This window comes from Diabrotica undecimpunctata, chromosome 5, assembly GCF_040954645.1.
Source record: "Diabrotica undecimpunctata isolate CICGRU chromosome 5, icDiaUnde3, whole genome shotgun sequence".
Classification (NCBI taxonomy): Eukaryota; Metazoa; Arthropoda; class Insecta; order Coleoptera; family Chrysomelidae; genus Diabrotica; species Diabrotica undecimpunctata.
In genome coordinates, this window is record NC_092807.1 from 139669419 (window position 1) to 139688561 (window position 19143).

At 35.4% G+C, this 19143-nt stretch overlaps 2 protein-coding genes across 6 annotated transcripts in view; one reads left to right on the top strand and one right to left on the bottom strand.

Annotated features, from left to right (window-relative positions):
- The window catches only part of tai (basic helix-loop-helix family member taiman), a 265687-nt gene that overhangs the window by 237047 nt on the left and 9497 nt on the right, over nt 1-19143 (top strand). For 4 of the 5 annotated variants that reach the window (XM_072532815.1, XM_072532818.1, XM_072532817.1 and 1 more), the window contains 2 exons: nt 11020-11217; nt 16839-16918. In XM_072532815.1, coding sequence (XP_072388916.1) covers nt 11020-11217; nt 16839-16918 — 278 coding nt within the window. The remainder of the gene's footprint in view (nt 1-11019; nt 11218-16838; nt 16919-19143) is intronic. The other variant, XM_072532816.1, reaches the window with a different exon arrangement.
- On the bottom strand, nt 1969-6346 carry LOC140441865 (uncharacterized). Its single transcript, XM_072532822.1, has 2 exons — nt 5979-6346; nt 1969-5899 (listed from the first exon to the last, which is right to left on the bottom strand). The coding sequence occupies exon 2, from the start codon at nt 4491-4493 to the stop codon at nt 3204-3206; it is 1290 nt and encodes a 429-aa protein (XP_072388923.1). The 5' UTR covers nt 4494-5899; nt 5979-6346; the 3' UTR covers nt 1969-3203.

Consider the following 19143-nt stretch of genomic DNA (forward strand, 5'->3'; position numbering starts at 1 on the left):
AAGCTTAGACATGAAACGTTTTGGAGCACTACTAAGAACAATATTTTTGCGCCACACGGTATCACCAACAGAAAATTGAACATCTCGTTTGCGGAGATTATAGTATTTGGCATTTCTTTCATAGGCTTTAGATAGGTGGGTTTGGACTTCCTTGAAGACAGTTGACAATCCAGTTATTTCAGAGGCATATTCGTCTCTGTTACCGGGAGAGAATTCGATATTTTGGAGCTGGTCATAGGGACGATTATAATAATCTCCTAATAAGGGAACGTTGCGGGCAAAATTCAGAAAAGCTGGGGAGTGTTGAGTAACTTCATGGCGGGCGGTATTAATAGCTTGTTGAATTTTAAAAATTTCTCTATCCCATTCGGAATGTTCGGTAATATAGCTGCGAATAGCGGTACAAATGGTACGATTACTTCTTTCTACGAAGTTGCATTGGGGGGAATAAACGGCAGTGAACCAGATTTTTTGAACTCTGTATTCATGACAAAGATTCTTAAGAATTTTGCTATTAAAATTAGAGGCATTGTCGCATATGATGTGTTGGGGAACACCGAAAGTTAAGAAAACATTATTTTCTAGGAAGTTAGCGACATTCTGAGCGGTAGCTTTGCGTAGGGGTTGTATTAACGTATATTTAGAGAACCAGTCAGTCACGACGAGTAACCAAGAGAAACCTTTTTTACTGCGCGTGAGGGGACCGATAAAATCAATAGCAATTATTTGCCACGGGAACTCGGCTTTCTTCTGATTTCCCATTAAACCCATTTGAGGAACATTTGGAGCTTTCTGTGCTCCACAGACTTGGCAAGAACGAACGTATTTGAGGACGTCTCTCCTCATCTTCGGCCAGTAAAATCTCTCTTTGACCCGGGATAAAGTTTTAAAATAGCCTAAATGGCTACAAGTAGGAGGTTCATGACAGGATTTGAGAACGTCGTGTTTCTGGGGAGAAGGTACTAAAATTTTCCATTCTATTTCGTTAGATTTAAAAGGTAGACAGGTAGGTACATACTTATAAACATATTCATTTTCTACTTTCCATTGGGGGAAGTTATCTGGGTTAGCGATAATTTTTGACCGTAAGTTATCATACCAGGGCTCGATTCTATTTAGATCAACATCGAGAGAAGCTAATTCGGGACTTACAGGAGTTTCGTCCAGAGGGACTTGTTCGTGCATTCTACTGAGTGCATCCGGTACTTTATGGCAGGATCCCTTTCGGTGAACAAGAGTAAAGTTATGTTGTTTGAGGCGCATGGCCCAACGACAAAGACGACCGGAGGGATTTTTGAGGGTAGTCAACCAGAGAAGGGAATAGTGGTCAGTGATGACGGTGAACTTGGTTCCTTCAACGTACGGACGAAATTTTTCAATGGCGAAAAGGACGGCAAGGCACTCACGTTCTGTGACAGAGAAATTTCGCTCGGCTTTAGTCAGAGATCGACTAGCGTAACATATAACTTGTTCGCTATCATCTAATTTTTGCGTCAAAACAGCTCCAACTCCAGTATCACTGGCGTCGGCTTGAACGACGAAGGGTTTCGAAAAATCTGGTTGAACCAGTACGGGGGCAGATACTAAGGCTTGCTTGATTAAGATAAAAGACTTTTCAGCTTCAGGATTCCAAGTAATGGTTTGTTTCTTTTCTTTTCCTTTACCCTTTAGGAGATCGTTTATTGGAGAGACAAGGGTAGAGAAATTTTTAATAAAACGGCGGTACCAAGAGCAAAGTCCAATGAAGCGTTTAATTTCGGTAGTGTTTGTAGGTCTGGGATAGGTTATCATAGCAGATATTTTTTCGGGGTCCGACCGAAGAGAATTATCACCAACGATATAACCGAGAAACTTAAGGGAAGTTTTGAAGAACTCGCATTTATCTACGTTAATGGTAAGATTTGCGTCCTTTAGCTTTTCTTTAACTTTAGAAAGAAGAGAGATATGTTCTTCAAAGGTAGGGGAACATACTATTATATCGTCAAGATAACAAAAAATAAAGGGTTCGAATTCAGGTCCGAAAATTGCATCTACTAGACGTTGTTGTGTTTGTGCTGAATTACACAAACCGAAAGGCATAACGGTAAATTGGAATAACCCTCGACCTACTACGGCGAAAGCAGTTTTTTCACGAGATGATTTTTCCAAGGGGATTTGCCAGAAAGCTTTCTTAAGATCAATAGACGAGATAAATTTTGCACCTCGTAAAAGAGAGAGGATCCTATCGATATTTGGAAGCGGGTAGGTGTCATGTTTAGTGACATCGTTTAAAGTACGACCATCAAAACAAAAACGAAATTCGTCATTTTTCTTCCTAACCAACAAAACGGGTGAACACCAAGAACTACAACTGGGTTCTATCACACCTAGCTGGAGCATTGAATCTAGTTCCTTATTTAAGATATTCGACATATATGGAGACATAGGGAAAGGACGTCGCTTGAATGGTTTTGAGTCGCCTGTATCTATTGTCATTTGAATTTTATTTGTGCGGCCTATACCTTCAGCGCTACTAACTTCGTTAAAGTTATTAATAATTTTGTTCGCTAAGGTACGGTCGGTTGGACTAAGAGATTCTAACGAACAAAGATGCGGGAAGATAGCTTCTGGATTGGCCATAGGAAAAGGATGATTTGGTTTGTCGGACTTAGTATTCCATTGGTTGGTATTAAAATCAATTGAGAGACAAAATTGTTCAGCAAAATTACTTCCAAGGATAAAAGAACACGGTAAAGAAGGCACTACAAGGCATTGAATTACTCTAAAGACATTATCGGCAAGAATAGGTAAATCTATGAGACCAGTTACTTTTTTATTGGAACCGTCTGCTAGAGAAACTGTCGAGTTAACGGATTTATTTATTGGAATTTTATTTTGATTAAGAAAAGCGAGACCTTGTTGTCCGGCACACGTAATGGAACAACCGGTATCCAATAGTACAGTAAAATCTTGATTGTAGATATTTACAGATATGTAGGGTCTTTTATCAGTCTTTTTAGAGATCACAAGGGGACAGACTTTATTATGAGAAGGAAGACGATAGAAGTTTCTAACTTCCGTAAGGTAATTTTTCCACTCATTTTCGGTAAAGCGGTAGGAGTTTCTATTCTGAATTCTATTTGAAGAATAACTGGAGGATCGGGAGATATCGGACTTTTTGGGATGTCTGGGAATAGAATAGCCGATAGTATTTATTCCGTACGTTAGTTTTTTGGAGGATTACAATTTGTACATTGTGGGAAGGTAACTTGAGATTTTCCACATCGATAACAAAATATTTTCCTCGGACGACGACATTCACGGTGACTGTGTCCTTTGCCTTGGCAATTCCAACACGCAGTGGAAGAGTTTGGCTTAGAAGTTAAGGGAGGTACGTAATTCTTGCCTGAAGAGCGGTTCGTGGGAAAGGTATTACTAGAAGAATTGTTTCTAGACTGAAAATGTCTCGGAGGGTTTCTCTGGGCATCCCTTTGGTTTTCTACGCTAGAAATAGAAGGAGGGTCACGTTTGAAAACTGAGGCAGCATTTATTTCGACGGTATTAATGAGAGAAGATAATTGGTCTACGGTATCCACCGTACTAGTGGCTATCATAGTAGAATATTCCGGTAGGAGATTTGAACGAATATAAGAGATTATGGTTTTTTCGGAGGGCTGTCTCGGTAATCTCTTTATTAAATTAAGTATGTCTGCTTGATACAGAACGAAAGGTTCATTTTTTCTTTGCTTACGGCTTTTGATCTGATCCCACAGTTCGTCTTCATAGCCATGCGGAAGGAATGTGAATTTAAGTAATTCGACCAGTTGTGGCCAAGAGGTAAGTTTAGATTTAACGCTGCTAAACCATTTAGCTGCGTTACCTGAGAAAAATTCCACGGCAGATCGGAAAAGTATCGCATCGGGAATATCACGCGATTCAGCAAGATTTTGAATTTTTTCCAAGACACTAAATAGATGCTTAGGATCACCGGAAAATTTAATATTCCAATCACCTACATTGACAGGAGTATTAACATGGACGATAGGGTTAATGGCTGGCATAGGAGCTTGTGAAGTTAAAGGTATATATGCAGGATTCGAGTCGGTAGTGATTATTTTATCATCTAGGTTTGCTTCTAACAGAAGGCAGGTAGAGATAGCTTCGTCTTTAAAATTCGATTCCACAGGTTTCTGTGGATCTGGGGTTAGACGTTGTAGTCTTAGGGAAAGATGCAATAAATGGGCCTTTGTTCTTTTGTAGACAGAATCACTAGGGTTTCCTTCAAATTCAGAAATAAGATTTTCGACTTCGGAAAAGATAGTTTCGATCTGGCTTGATTCATCTTCAAAGATAAGGGGATTTTCCGTTAGATCGATAATCGGAGTGGCTTTCTGAAGGGCTTTCTTAAGGATAGATTTTTTTTCGGAAAGAGTTCTATTTGACTTAATACCTCTGATTTTCAGTTCGTAATCGATCTGATTTACCTTGAGATAAGAGATAACAGAAGAATCCATTTTTAAACTCGTTTAGATAAAAAATAGTCGAGAGAAGAGAAGATACTTATATTTGAAGACTGCGTTGCGGTGCTATTTTTTACCATTTAGCTACCACATTGGACGATATTTTCTTGCTGTTAGCTACCACATTGGGCGCCATTCTTTTCTGTGTACCCTCTGGATGATCGATTGAAGGTTACACAAAGAACGGTACTAGGCTCGGGCTTCAGTCTGGTAGAGGTATCTTGGTCGGGGTTCTTGTTACAGCTCAAATATCACGGATCAATTAAGGAAGTACTTACGACACAAAGACAAGAAGTTAGAAGAGAAGATAAGAGATAAGAGAAGAAAAGTTATTTGGGCACCACCCTATTTTTAGAGGAACAGGGAAACCTTAAGGCATAGAGAATACGATAATGAGAAAGATAAGATACAGTTAAGATACGCGAGAATAAAATAAACCGTGAGAGAAAAGGTATCTTGATCGTGCGGTACACACTCAATATTTCGACACAGATACACTAATTATACGATAAAACAAATAACATAAATCAGTAAAAATGCCTGAAAGAGATACACCATGCACAATAATATATATTCATATCATAACAATAAAAATAAAAAGCAAAAGGTTCGTCAACAAAATTATATTGAGGTATATAAAAAAATACACTATAACAATCTTTACGGCACAGTTAGATGACACGAGATAAGTGATTGATTAATTTATAATCGAATAAAAACAAAAAATATTTTTTTTGGGAAAATAATTCTGCATAACGTAGTATTCTCAAGGATAGAAGAAAGCAAGGGACATTATAATAGTCAATATTCGTCAAACAAATTATTATTATGCCTTGAGAACACTTAAACGTTTACCAAAAATTTTTTTTATTGAATGTGATCACCTCAAATCTATATATGAAATTTAACCTAAATATACCCTACATTAATATAAAAGAAATGGTCCGTAATTTATACATATATTATATCGTAGGTTCAAACTCATAATAGTTCGTTCCGTTTAACCATAAACAGCAAGGTCACTAAACTAAACGTTGTAAATCAAATTCTTACGGTTTAGGTATCAAAGTTGAGCTTTAGTCAATAAAATTTACTACTCACAATTAATATGCCACAGGTGGATACAGATAGTGGCGTTAGGCCTTCAATAAAGTCACTTGACACTTGGTCCTCGGCAACAGGTAGCTACAGCAACGAATTACGGTTTGATTTCGGCAGACGAGAAGATAAACAGCCAAACAGGAATAGCACAGGTAATAATCGGTAGTAGAGATGAATGATGAATAATGCACAATGAATGGTGAATATTAAATAATGGCTAATGGCTAATGGCTAATCGTTAATGGCTAATGGTTAATCGGCAAACAGAAGTGACCTCGTTCCTTCGAAGTGGAACACGTCTGTTGGACAAAAGAGAAAATATTTAATATAGGACTCACTGTGTAAAGATAAATAAGGGTGAATTGAAAATCCACTTACCGCCGATTGTCGAAGATAAGACCGCTTGCCACAGGAACCAACTTGGAAATGAATATCGGATTGTGAATTTAGAAGGGCTTAGACAAGCGAAGGTTGAAAATAGGGAGGGGATATTGGCTGAAGGATGCCACGCGAAATTGACATTAAATATCCGGGAAATTGGGGTTCATTTTCGTAGCGTTTACCAATAGAAAGTAAAGTTTCTACGAAAAACAACTCTTCTGATTTTCTGAGAAGGTAGCTCGGAGATTTCACAATAGGTCCTTTTTCCTTTGTTATTAGGAAAGATTTTTATGTAGCAAAACAAGATAAAAAGAAGAAGAAACATTTGGCGAAGTTATTTCTTTGTTAAAAAAAGGCGTAACAAAACGAAGGTATGCAGGCATGGGCGGCGTGAAAATAGTTTATTAAAGGGAATAATTTAAAGAAATTATGAACATGCTTCAACGAGAGATCCTTTGCAACAGTACTGCTTTAGCTTACGGTCTAGTTCTAGTTCTAGGTTCGAAAAGTAACCTTTAACAACAGTGGTAAATATAGCTACCGCTGACAGAGAGTTAAAGCGTATTCTACGTAAATGACGAGTCCATTATTAAAATTGCTCTAGCCATTTACTTTTTTTATTATATATATATATATATATATATATATATATATATATATATATATATATATATATATATACATCGGTTTAGAACGTCTTTCGACGTTGTCCGATACTTAAACATCATCTCTTCCTATCTTCGCAGTCGTTTGTTGTTAAATTTCTTTGCCTCATGGACTTGTTTACGCCGTATTGCCATTCTAATCTAGGTCTTCCTCTTTTCCGTCGACCTATCGGTTGCCATTCTACTACTTTTTTGGGGAGTCTTGTTGCTGGCATCCGTTGAACATGCCCATACCACCTTAATTGTTTCTTCTCTATATCCTGAGTTATATTTCCTTCTATTCCCATACGTTGTTTTATTACATCATTTCTGATTCGGTCTCGTCTGGAAATAGCTAAAGATCTTCTCATTGCATCCATCTCTACTGCTTCTAATCGCTTTTTGTTCTTTTCACTAATTCGCCATGTTTCAGCGCCATAAAGAAGAGTAGTTTTAATCATGGTCTCATATATATTAAATTTTCTTCCTTTCGTTATTTCTTTACTCCACAGTATACCATTGAGACATCCTAAGACTTTCTTTTCTTGAGTGATTCGTTTTTCTATTTCCCGTGTATCAGTTCCTGTATTGTCAAAGGCAACACCCAAGCAGTCATAGCTCTGACAGCAGGAAATATGTTGTCCGTTTTCGAGGTCTATGTTATCTGACTCGTTTCCAATACAAAGATATTTGGTTTTTGTTGTATTGACATTCATTCCCCAGTCGTTATATTCTTCTATCAGTTTTCTAAGCATGTACTGCATGTCTTCCCTGTCGGTCGCTAGCACTACCTGGTCATCAGCAAACTGGAGTGTATATATACATTCATTACTAAGCTCTATACCCATCCTATGCACCTTTCTTTTCCATCTTTCCAATGCCGTTGCAACATATATCTTGAATAAGGTTGGTGAGATACAGCATCCCTGTCGCAAGCCTTTTGTAACCAGGAATTCTTCCGTTAGATATTTTCCTGTTTTTATCTGTTTATTTAATTTTATATAAAAAACATAAAGGTTACGATCTGATCCGGACTCGAACGCGTACGAGCAGAGGTCTGCTCCGGTCTCTAGATACCTCCTTAACCAGTACGACACCGCAATATGACAAGATGGTACGATACCTACCTGTCATAATTTACCGGTAAACCTGTTTTAAAGTAAATTTATTATGAAATCGGATGTAAAAACTTGCACTGTAAATAATTTTGAATTGCACTGATTCCATCACTTACTACTAAACGAGCACACATTTGTGTTGTGTGATTTGGCCAACTATTTCAATCAGCAGCTATTTACGTAAGGTTAGTAAGCTCTTAATCTTTTTAGAGCAACAAAATAATCATTAACATTTTTTGCACAACAATAAGTAATAGCTAAATTCGATCAAGGTTCTATTAATAAATATTTTAATTACTAAAATGATTGGTTTTTAAGTTCAAAAAGCTCTTTGTTTATTGTAATCTCCTGTTTCTTATAGAATGACAATCAAGCAAATTTTTTCAATTTTTTTTTTCACATGGAAATATAGGATGACAGTAAAAATATGCAGTTATTATTATATATTATTAAGCCGTGGCAGTTAACACTCCATGTAAAAGAATGAGTATTGAAAACTGAACATATTGAAATATTCTAAAAAATGGTTTTCTGCTAGAAAAAGTTGTTATCTCCTAAAAATTAATGTCTCGAATAAGTGACATGCATATTTACATCGTTATATACGGAAAATTATTGATGCCACGATGCTTTATAAAGATTTTTTTTGTAAACTTTCGTTTTTTAACAACTGTAAATTTTTAATGTTTCATCTTCTTAATTTCCTTACTATAACTTTCGAACAACATTATTTTCCACAAAATTGAAACTAGCAAACAGTTTTATGTCATTATTCGTTTGCAAGAAACATTTTAGATAATTAATGTAACGTAAGCTCTACTTGGTATTTGAATTGCCTTTTCTGTGGTACTTCCAAGGACCAAGTTACACTGTTTAAGTAATAATGTGTGTTATATATTTTTCAACGTTAATACCATCGTTAAAATGTTTCTTGCAATCAGTTATGTTTTAATCGGGTTTCCTACAGAAGTTTTAAATTTAAATGCTTTAAACGAGGACGAATCATATAATTGTATTTTGTAATATTGAACATTCTTATATAAATAACAACTGGGATTAGATTTTTTACTTGTTTTATTACCTAGTCCTACTAAATCATCTGATATTGGACGAGGTAATAAAATAAGTTAGACCTTGATAGACCTATTGGTCAAAGAAGAAGAGGAAGACCCAGAACAAGATTCCTTGATAGTATCGATGAAGACATGAGAAATAGATGGATAGGGACGACTGGAAAAAAATTCTTGGGGAGGCTAGGACCCACACAGGGTTGTAATGCCAAAATGATGATGAATAAAATAAGTAAAAATAGAGAAGGTTAGTCAATGATAAACAAGCAAATAAAGATAGCATGCTATGAGATGACGCAGTTATGATTATGGAGAATGAAGATGATATAATGTTCACCAGTTTATCAACTAAGGCTATGAAATTCAACATAAAATATCACAAAAAAACAAAACGTCTATTAGTATCAAAAGAACACACAAGATGCAAACTTAAGATTGAAAATCAGATGATAGAACAATTAATGAACTTTAAATGCCTTGGAAGCGAGTTATCAAATGAGAACAATATTGAGGAATAAGTGAGGAACAAAAGCGAGCAGAACAGTGAGAGACATAGCGACACAATCACCAATGAAACTACAGCCTTAGTTGAGCCTCGACTTTTCCCAGTCTATTTCGTCAGTCGTTTCTGTTAATCACTAACTCGTTGCCAGTTAACTGCGTCGATCTTTCTCGTGTCTCCGTCCAAATCATCCCCACATTTTAGTCTTGGTCTACCCCTACTCCTTTTCCTATTGGTAGCTCTAATAGGGTTCGTCTGGGTGGGTAGTTTTCATTTACTCTTGATACAACATGTTCCGTTTATCTAAGCCTACCTATTTTTATAAAAGGTCAGATGGTTTGCATCTGCTTTGGAGATGGTCCAAAGCCCTTATATAATTTACCTCTTAGCACGCTGTCATACGCGAAGTCCACAAAGACATGAAACGTATCAATATTAAATTCATTGGTTTTTTTATAAGATTTGACATAGCACAAAAATCTGGTCAATAGCTGACTTACTTGGCCTAAAGCTACTTTGGTATTTACCAATGAGTTCTTCCACGTACGCACTTAAACGGCTGTACAGGGTGTTGAAAGAATATATTGTGTATCGTGTTATATTCCTGTAATTTTTACATTTTAACAAATATTCCTTTTTATGTAGTGGACATGATTTTAGTGCACCATTCCTCTGGCATTTGTTCTTCCTAGACTTTGACAATAATAATTGTCTTGTAAATTTGATGTGTTATGGTATTACCTCCATGTTTGATGATCTCTGCGGAGATGCAGTCGACTCTTGGGAACTTGGAGTCGTGTGATTGCGTCTCTCACTTACAACATTGAAGGAGGTTCTACATGGGTATTGTTTCTTGGTCTTTAGGGCGACGTATCGTATTTCGCGCTTCAGTACGCGTATTAATATACTTACTATTTAATTCAAATAGAAATATAATTATCTTATTTTTCCTTTACTCATTGTAAGATTGCATTTTATGTAAGACTTTAATCCCTGTCCTGTATATAATTGTGCAATATTTAACAGTTAACTAATGTTTTTTACAATAACTATGACTTCCATTAATGTTGCTGCTTATTATCTTTATTTAGCATTGATAATTTTTTCATTTTTATCAGGTTCTCATAATATTTCACGTTCAAAAGTAATTCCTTCGTCTTTCAGCTCTTTATGTATAGTAATATTTGTCAGTATATTCTTCGATTTCATAAATTGTATGACTGACCATCGTTTCTTGGCCTTTTGTCTTTCGCTATTTTTGCCACTCTGTTTTCTGTCATGCCCTTTAAGGGCTGATTGTTTTTTCTATTCCTGGTTCATTTATTAATTCCTCCAAGTTTGCATATGTGCCTTATATCTGCATTCCGTGCCACGTCCCTTAATATTGATTGGGTTTATTATTCTGAAGTAAATTGATGATGTTTTATCAATAAAGGATTTTATGTACAATGCACACTTTGTTGAAGTTTCCTTACATTACTGCCCCCTTTATTATTTAGCTCTTCACCTGAAGGCAGTAAGATTAATATAAAGTACAGAAAATGTATGATTTGTTAACTGCTCAAAATAAAAATTTTAAACTTCGGTAAAACAGTTTTTACTTTACTATACATAAATTTAAACTCTGTAGGATATCCGGCATTCATATATTTTTATGTTTTGTGTTTTGTTAAAACAAAATGTTCACTCTCCATATTGTGACAGGTGTATCGGGAAGTGCTCCAACCTCGGAATTTGTTCGACAAGAATTGCGTGCTGTTGTTGGAGCCAGAACTGCTCAAGCTCAGCCTGCCGCAGGGACGACAGCGCCTCCTACAAGGCCACCATCCCAGATGCAGATTTCACAGCAGCAACAAGTTAATGATCTCGAAACTTTAGGACTCAATTTTGAAATGGGTAGCGGTAAGTTTCCTTTTTAATGGGCCTGTATGGAATTTTACATCAAACTAAGAATTTACATACACGATTTTAAAAATATTACTATTTTAAAATACTTAAATTTTCAATTTTTTTGCCATGGTTGCCTGTTTGATGTTAACTGTTATGAAATTCTTTTTCCACGCCCGAATATGTGGGAAGAGCCAGAAGACGGAGGCGAATATGTGGATTTTGCAACTTCATATTTAAATTCATTGATTTTCGCGATATTTTTCCTTTCATTTTTGCACAGTTTCCTGTTTCATCTTGAAAGTATTCTGAAAGTATTTTTCGACGCATGAATTTTTTGAGATATGGAAAGAGTTATAAGACAGAGCAAGTTAAATCTGACAAAAAGAGGGTTTAAGACGTATGAATAGAGATTGTAAACTTATAGAAATTAATGAAAATCGGAAAACATCTTACCTTGGCCATATATTTAGATACGAGAAATATAATTTCCTTCAACTAATAATGGAAGGAAAACGTGGTCTTGACACACGACAAATGATATGGTTGTGTAACATCAAGGAATTGAAAAGACTAGACCTCCAAAGCTTAATAAAAAAAGCCCAAAATAGATATGACTTTGCAAATGCTATTGTTCATATTGGCTCTTTTTTCAAAAATAAATTAAAAAAGTTTAGAAACTTCGTTTATTTGTAAATGATAAATCTTTTTGACTGATCAACAGGATTTACTAAATTTAAAATAACGCAGAGAATGCTAGAGTTGTCCATTTCTAGTAGGTAGGCTTTAACGCAATGTGTGTCTCGTTTGCTCACTCCGCACAATAAGCGCAACCGTGAGACCATTTCAGAGAGGGTTTGGCGCTGTTTAAGCTCTCCAAAGGAGTTTTTGCGTCGTTTCGTGACCGTCGACGAAACATGGATTTAATGGTACACACCGGAGACCAAGGAACAGTCGAAACGGTGGCCTTCAACCGGCGAGTGTGCTCTGCCGGTTGCCGGAAAAGCCGAAGACGAAGGCTGCCCTATCGGCTGAAAAGGTGATGACCACTGTTTTCTGGGATTCGACTACCTGGAGAATGGCAAAACGGTTAGAGTGTTCTACTATGTAGATATAATTGAGCCGATTCGACTCGAATTGCAGAAAAAACATCCCCATTGGGCAAAGAAAAAAGTGCTCTTTCACCATGACAACACACCTACTCACACCTCCGCCGTCGCTACACCCAAATTGGTCGAGTTGGTCTACGGACTGCTGCCTCATCCACCGTATTCTCCAGATTTGGTCTTGTGCGAAAATGACAATCTACCAAAGAATATTCTACCATTGAGACGTTAAGTGGTAATAAATTCGTAAATGACAAAAAAATATATCACACATAGGAAGTAACCTTTTTCCTAAATTTTCTATTTTAATATAATTATTTCTAATCTTTTTAAAATTAACAAAGCACGAAACTTCTTAGTTTGATGTTATTATTTTTGCCTTATATACAATACAGACAATGAAGAGACAATGATAGTTGTCTCTTCGTTTTCTTGTCTCCTGCCACTTGAATCATTGGGTGCAAAGCAAATTGGGAATGTTTCTTTAAGTCAGACATTTTTGGGAAAACTAAAAAAAATACTATTCAATTTTATGTACAGATTTGTAGAACGAAGGGTGCACTTCTATTCGGGGGATTGTGTGTTAACTCATACTAACTTTAATACATATTCTCTAGCATTTTATTCGTCTTAACCAATTTTTTATTTTCCAAAAATGTTTGATTTGGATTAACTCATCGAAGTTTGTATAAACGAATATTGTACAGTTGTTTAAATCTTTGGGAGATTGGCTGACGATTGTTAATAATAGTAACTCTCCCGTCTTCTCTGTGCCCACTAAGTGGTTCGTATTGCGTGTTTATGTGTTTTACTAAACATACTGAGGGGCAGATATCACCTTCATTGCTTTGTATATTTAAATAATGAAAACATAGATTTTCATAGGTGCGTTGATAAACTGGTAAATTTACAGATTATGTTTTTTAATTATTAATTAAGTAGTAGATGGAAGTTGTTCATATGGCGACTATTCTATGACGTGACAAATTGACTACATTTATTCGGTATCGCATCGCTTTTGATAATTTCTATCGCAGTTGCAGAGGAAAAGACGGGAGGAAATGCTTCCAAACCACAACGAAACTCAGAAAGCAATGTATTTTATTTTATTTCGGTGCAATTAAGTTCCAAGACTGTTGTTAAAAAATATTTACTAATTTTTTTATAATCTTTCATTTTCGCTCTTCAATATACTTTCTTTCCACATCCCTTCACCGCTCCATGTGAACTTTTTACTGTGTGAATCAGTGCTGCAGTTCATCTTCCGACAGGCTGTTGAGTTGCTGCGACGTTATTAGTTTTATGTCCTCTAATGACTTGTGGCGGGTTCGTTTCAAGCAGAATTTGATTTATATATATATATATATATATATATATATATATATATTCAGGGATTCTACAGTATTCACTACCTTCCCTCGCTCAACCGTGCCCATCTCTCTCTGTTATACCATTCAACTTTTTTAGAAGTTTCTTCTATCATTTGAGACGTTTCATCGAATCTTTTGGAAACAGTCTCGAATTTTCCATCAATTATTTTAGTTAAAACGGCTTCGTCTGCTGACTGGAACTGGAATGTCTCTGGGTCTTCTCCATTCTTGTTGAGAACAGTCTTCAGTCGTTCTTGGAGTGTCTTCGTGGACCCACTGCAGTCTTCATCGCGTTCTTCTAGCTGCTCACGCAACTGTTTTACTGAAAGTTCTACTAGCAGCATCTTTGGTCAGGCACACACGTACTTTTTAAATGTTCTTTTATATAAAGATCACTACGCGGATGTTCCCGACGAATAATACTTTTCAAGTTCAAAAGTCTTTTTCAAAAGTCACTGCTGAATTTATTTGCAAATCTCACACCGTAACACCACTGTAGCGAGATTAAATAAAACGAGCGGTTCGAATTTATATACATATATTTATTTATAACTTTACAGTTCGGTAGTATCTTAACGACTAAAAAAACTTCTAACATCGCGTCATTTATATACCAAAAGTATTAAGTTCCAGAACATTCAGGAGTTGTCCCACCTCTAATTCGCCTACGTGACCTGTTGTTCTGTCTCTCACTCGAAGGATCGCGAATGTTCTTGTGGCCTTGTTAGAGTTGTAACCGTTATATGAGCCATGTCAAAAGCATGTTCGTAACAATATCAATGATATAAGCACAACATTCAAGGCTTTTCACAGAAAATAAAACTGACTGGCAATATAAGAACTTATTCGAGTAACTTTAAAAATATAAGAACTTATTCGAGTAATTTTAAAAGAAGAAAGAATTGTCAGAATTATCAAGAGACAAATACTCAAGATGGATGAAACTTTTAGAAAGTAAAAAGCAAGAAGCAATTTAAAAAAAAATCATCTAATGCATACGAGTGATTAACAGGAACACCCAAAAGAGATGGGAGGACTGAATAATTCAGAACATTGGGGCCAGAAATTGGAAAAGCTGGAGATAGAAAAGAATGGAGGAAGAATGTATGTATAAGACGCCAAGTCACACCAGTTGTAAAACCAAAGAAGATGAATGCGGACTGGTTCCCTGGGACATGAATCTGAAGAGCTCGGAGAGGGTGGTAATCACTCCGCTAGGAGTGAAGATGCCAGGATGATAACAGATTTATAAATGAAAAGAGAACAAAAAAAATTGAAATTTCAAAGGTAAAAATAGCCGACACATTTGATATAAAAGTGATGACAAAGATATTCGTGTAATTAAAAACCTCAACGAGGATTCAGACAAGGTTGCATTGTTCAATGTTTACTCGGACCATCTATTTCAAAAGCACTTGAGAGACAGCCATATGGAATCAAAATCAACGAGGAACTACTTCAATGTAATTAGATACGCGGACGATACAGTAATTCTGTTAGAAAGTTTCGAAGGTCTTTAAATTCTGTTTGATCATATTCACGAAGTAGGAGAGGAAATGGGCATTAAAATAAACTCAACAAAACAAAATTTTTAGTCTTTAGTCGGAGCCCACATCCAGATGCAGAGCTTCAGTTAAATGCAGTCCAAGTTGAAAAAGTTCACAAACTTACATATTTGGGAACTGTCGTAACGGACCAACTAGATCCAGACAGAAATAAAACGAAGAATACCAATTACTAAAACTAATTTTATGAAAATGAAGACGTTTCTTTGCAATACTCATCTCAGTTTAGAACTAAGGCTCATAATGATTAAGTGCTATATTTGGTCTGTACTTTTGTATGGAACAGAAGTTTGGGCACTAAAAGTATTAAGCATGAACAGAATTGAAGCATTGGAAATGTGGATTCATAGACGGATGCTGAAGATACCTTAAATAGCAAGAAAAACTAATGAGGAAGTACTAAGGAGAGTAACAAAGATAGAGAAAATGTCTTACCTGGGACATATAGTGAGGAAGAATCTATATAGACTATTAAAACTGATCCTTAAAGGCAAAATAGAAAGCCGTAGAGGTGTAGGAAGAACACAGGTGTCTTGGTTAATAAACATTCGTGAATGGACTGAGATATCAAATGTCAAATGAAAATATCAATATCAAATGAAAGGACAATTATTCCATGTGGCAGAAGATCGAGAAGCCTTCACAATGGTGATCGCCAACGTCGGATAACTCTGATATGACACGTGAAGAAGAAGCATATGAATGAACGACATTTTTCTACATATTGTAGGTAACAATATCATTTATACATAGTTATTTCCCATTAAAAATATATAAAATACTATTATAAATAATCCTATTTATACTATTTCAACAATACAAAATTAATAAATGTTGAGTGGGTTGCTTAAGAGAGTCCATTTCAATTTACGTAAAAAGAAATAAAGAATAGACTTACTGACAATCAATTTATTTTGCCTCGGACGACCGGTTTCGCATATTGCAATTTGCTATGCATTGTTAGGTCCCAGGTAAGGTAACTAAATGCTGAAAATACAAATTGCCAATATTAGGGCACTGTCTGGTAAAAAATATATAAATTATGCCAATATTATATACGAACAGACTTAAAGGTGTACAATTTATTTTTAATTTACAACTTTACAACTGTTAACATATAATATTTGTATATTTTTTACCAGACAATACCCTAACATTGGCAATTTGTATAAGCGGAGATCTGACGATGCTTAGCACATTGTAATATGCGTAACCGATCGTCCGATGTAGAATACATTAATCGTAAGTCTGTTATTGATTTCTTTTGACCTAAATTTTCTTTTTCATCATCATCATTCTGGCTTTACAACTCTGCGTGGGTCCTAGCCTCCTCAAGAATGTCTCTACAGTCGTCCCTATCCATCGCCTTCCTTCGCCAAGCATGTATTTCCATATTTTTACCTCAACGAAATTAATAATCAAAATAGGAATCAGTGACTAAAGTTCTAATTAACTTGTTTTAATGTTCATTGTAAGATTTTGAACCTTACTATTAAGAAACCTAATAAAACTTTTTATAACGAGACAAGCAAAGCATTGTGGGTGATACTGTAGGGAGTGCGATAGTGTACAATGATTGTCATTGTTGCGTGCAGGTGCGAGTGATAGCCCAAAACTGTGGGGTGCGATGGGTTCAGATATGGGCTCAATGTCTCCGCAGCCAGTCAACTCGAGGGTAAGCCATATATACACACACCTGTCCACTTACGCTTTTCTTGACTGTTCAATTATTTGTATTTGCTTAATTTGCTTACTACATCACTAATAGCTAAATGTCTGCAATTGCATGCTAATGTATTTTCTCGCACGTTGATTTGAATATTACGTAAAATTATCCCGTAGGTGTAAACCTTTCTTAAATTTTGTTGATTTGATTGCTGTAAGTTTTTTAAGTAGGGTCTTCAGCGTCATTTAGTGGAAAAAAGTTGCCGAAAAATTAAATTATCTTGATATCTCAGAGAGTAATACTTTATAAACATTGTCTGAATTTATTACTCTGAGAGTTAGCCCTATAAATTTTTAAACATAAGCATGTATTTGTATATTGCGAACTTTTTTGCATGTAGTTAACATATTTGATTAAAAGTACAGCATTGTAACATTTTCCATGTTTAATATTTATAAAAAGTCTACATATTTCGATGTACTATAAATTCCGAAGAACTTTTTCAGTATAAATTGCTAATACATTTCAGAATATACAATGGCCCTCAAAATTTTGAAAATTGATTTGAAAATTTTTTTTTATGTATTGCTCTTAGAAACAAACGGAAAATTATATTTTACAAAAAAAAAGAATGTGATTTCTAGCACCTGAAATCGATTATCGAAACTTTGCACTAGACCATAACTCAGAACCAAACCCATAGCAGGTGTTGCTAAGAATCTTTCAAGGGACCTTACTGAACTCTTTCATTACTAAGATCATCCTGTGCTGAGGCTGAAGCTACCAGTCTTTGATAGAGCAAATTCTCATGGGTCCATCTTGCATCATATCGTCTTGTTTTTCTTAGTCTGTATCCTGGTGTTACCCGTTGGAAAGCCATGCAAATTTTCCCCGGTCTTTCCATTTTTCCGTTGGGAGCCAATTGTTTAAGTATTCGTCTATCTCAGTTTCTTAGGTGGAAGTTCATTTTATCTTAAAGACAAATCTGAAAAATCAGTTTGGCGATGACAAATAAGGGAAGATATTAACTAATCGTGGTTATTACACAGAAATGCCATGAAATTTTAATATTACCAATAAAAAACAAACCAAATCCAGCCTAAAGCCGTACAAAAGTATAAAAATGATACTTATGGCATTGTCGTTGCATGTACTCATGTATGGCTTCAGATACTGGTTGTAATGTGGCTGAATGTATGCATGTATATAATTTCAGGCAGCTATTTAGTTCTTCACAGTAGCTGCCATTCTATGCAGTTTTCATTCTTTATGGTCGACCATGTGTTTCAGGAAACCTCAACCAAAAAGGCGGAAAAAAATTTATTAAAAGGCCAAACATCTAAAACGAGAAACTTTGTGTTAGCGACTGCATACATTTGAAACATTTCCTTGCCATGTTTAATAGAATAATAACATATATATAAAATAAAATAGCGAATGTCAAAGATTAAATAAATTAGTTAAATTAAATAAAGATCCTTGCTGCATATACGTATTCAAAAGTACACGTGGCTTGTAGAGAAAGGTTATGTAAAAAAAAAGAAATATGTTACTCCAATGGAGATTTAAATATTATAAATGAATTTTGGGCTAAAACATGTCTTTAACTGATAAAAGATATACATAAAAACACATTCCCTTCCATTGAAACGAAACTGATACTGACAGAACGGAGTTGCCAAGTAACAAATAAATTTTATTGCTTGGAGTAGGACACAAACATCATAGACTGGGATAAAAGATGGGAAATATAATAAGAGTTGAGCGCCAACTATTTTGAGAAGAAAAATAATAAAACCAAACAAAAAATTAACAAGTAAATAAAATGAAAAGAAATTAGAATAGAATAATTATTTAAAGAAACATAACCGTTTTTCGAAAGACGTGGCCGAAATATTGTATTATTGGGCGTCATTAGTCTGTTTTATATAAGCTGCTTTAGTACTGTTGTTCATCACCAATTTCGAAAAAACTTGATTGAACAACAATGGTATATTATCTCATATTTCTGAGCCTCTATTTTGTTATTTTGTCATTTTTTGTATTGTAATTGTAGTCCTGCAACTCAAGGAGTCGAATAAAAAACAGTAAGCTGTGTGTTTTGGAATAATAGTTAATAATACCGTGACGGAAAAATTTTTGATGTTAGGAAAATCCGAAATTAGTACATTTTTCTTTGATATGCTGTGAAAAGCTTCATTTGAAGTCATCATAAATAATAGGAACAGCATTTC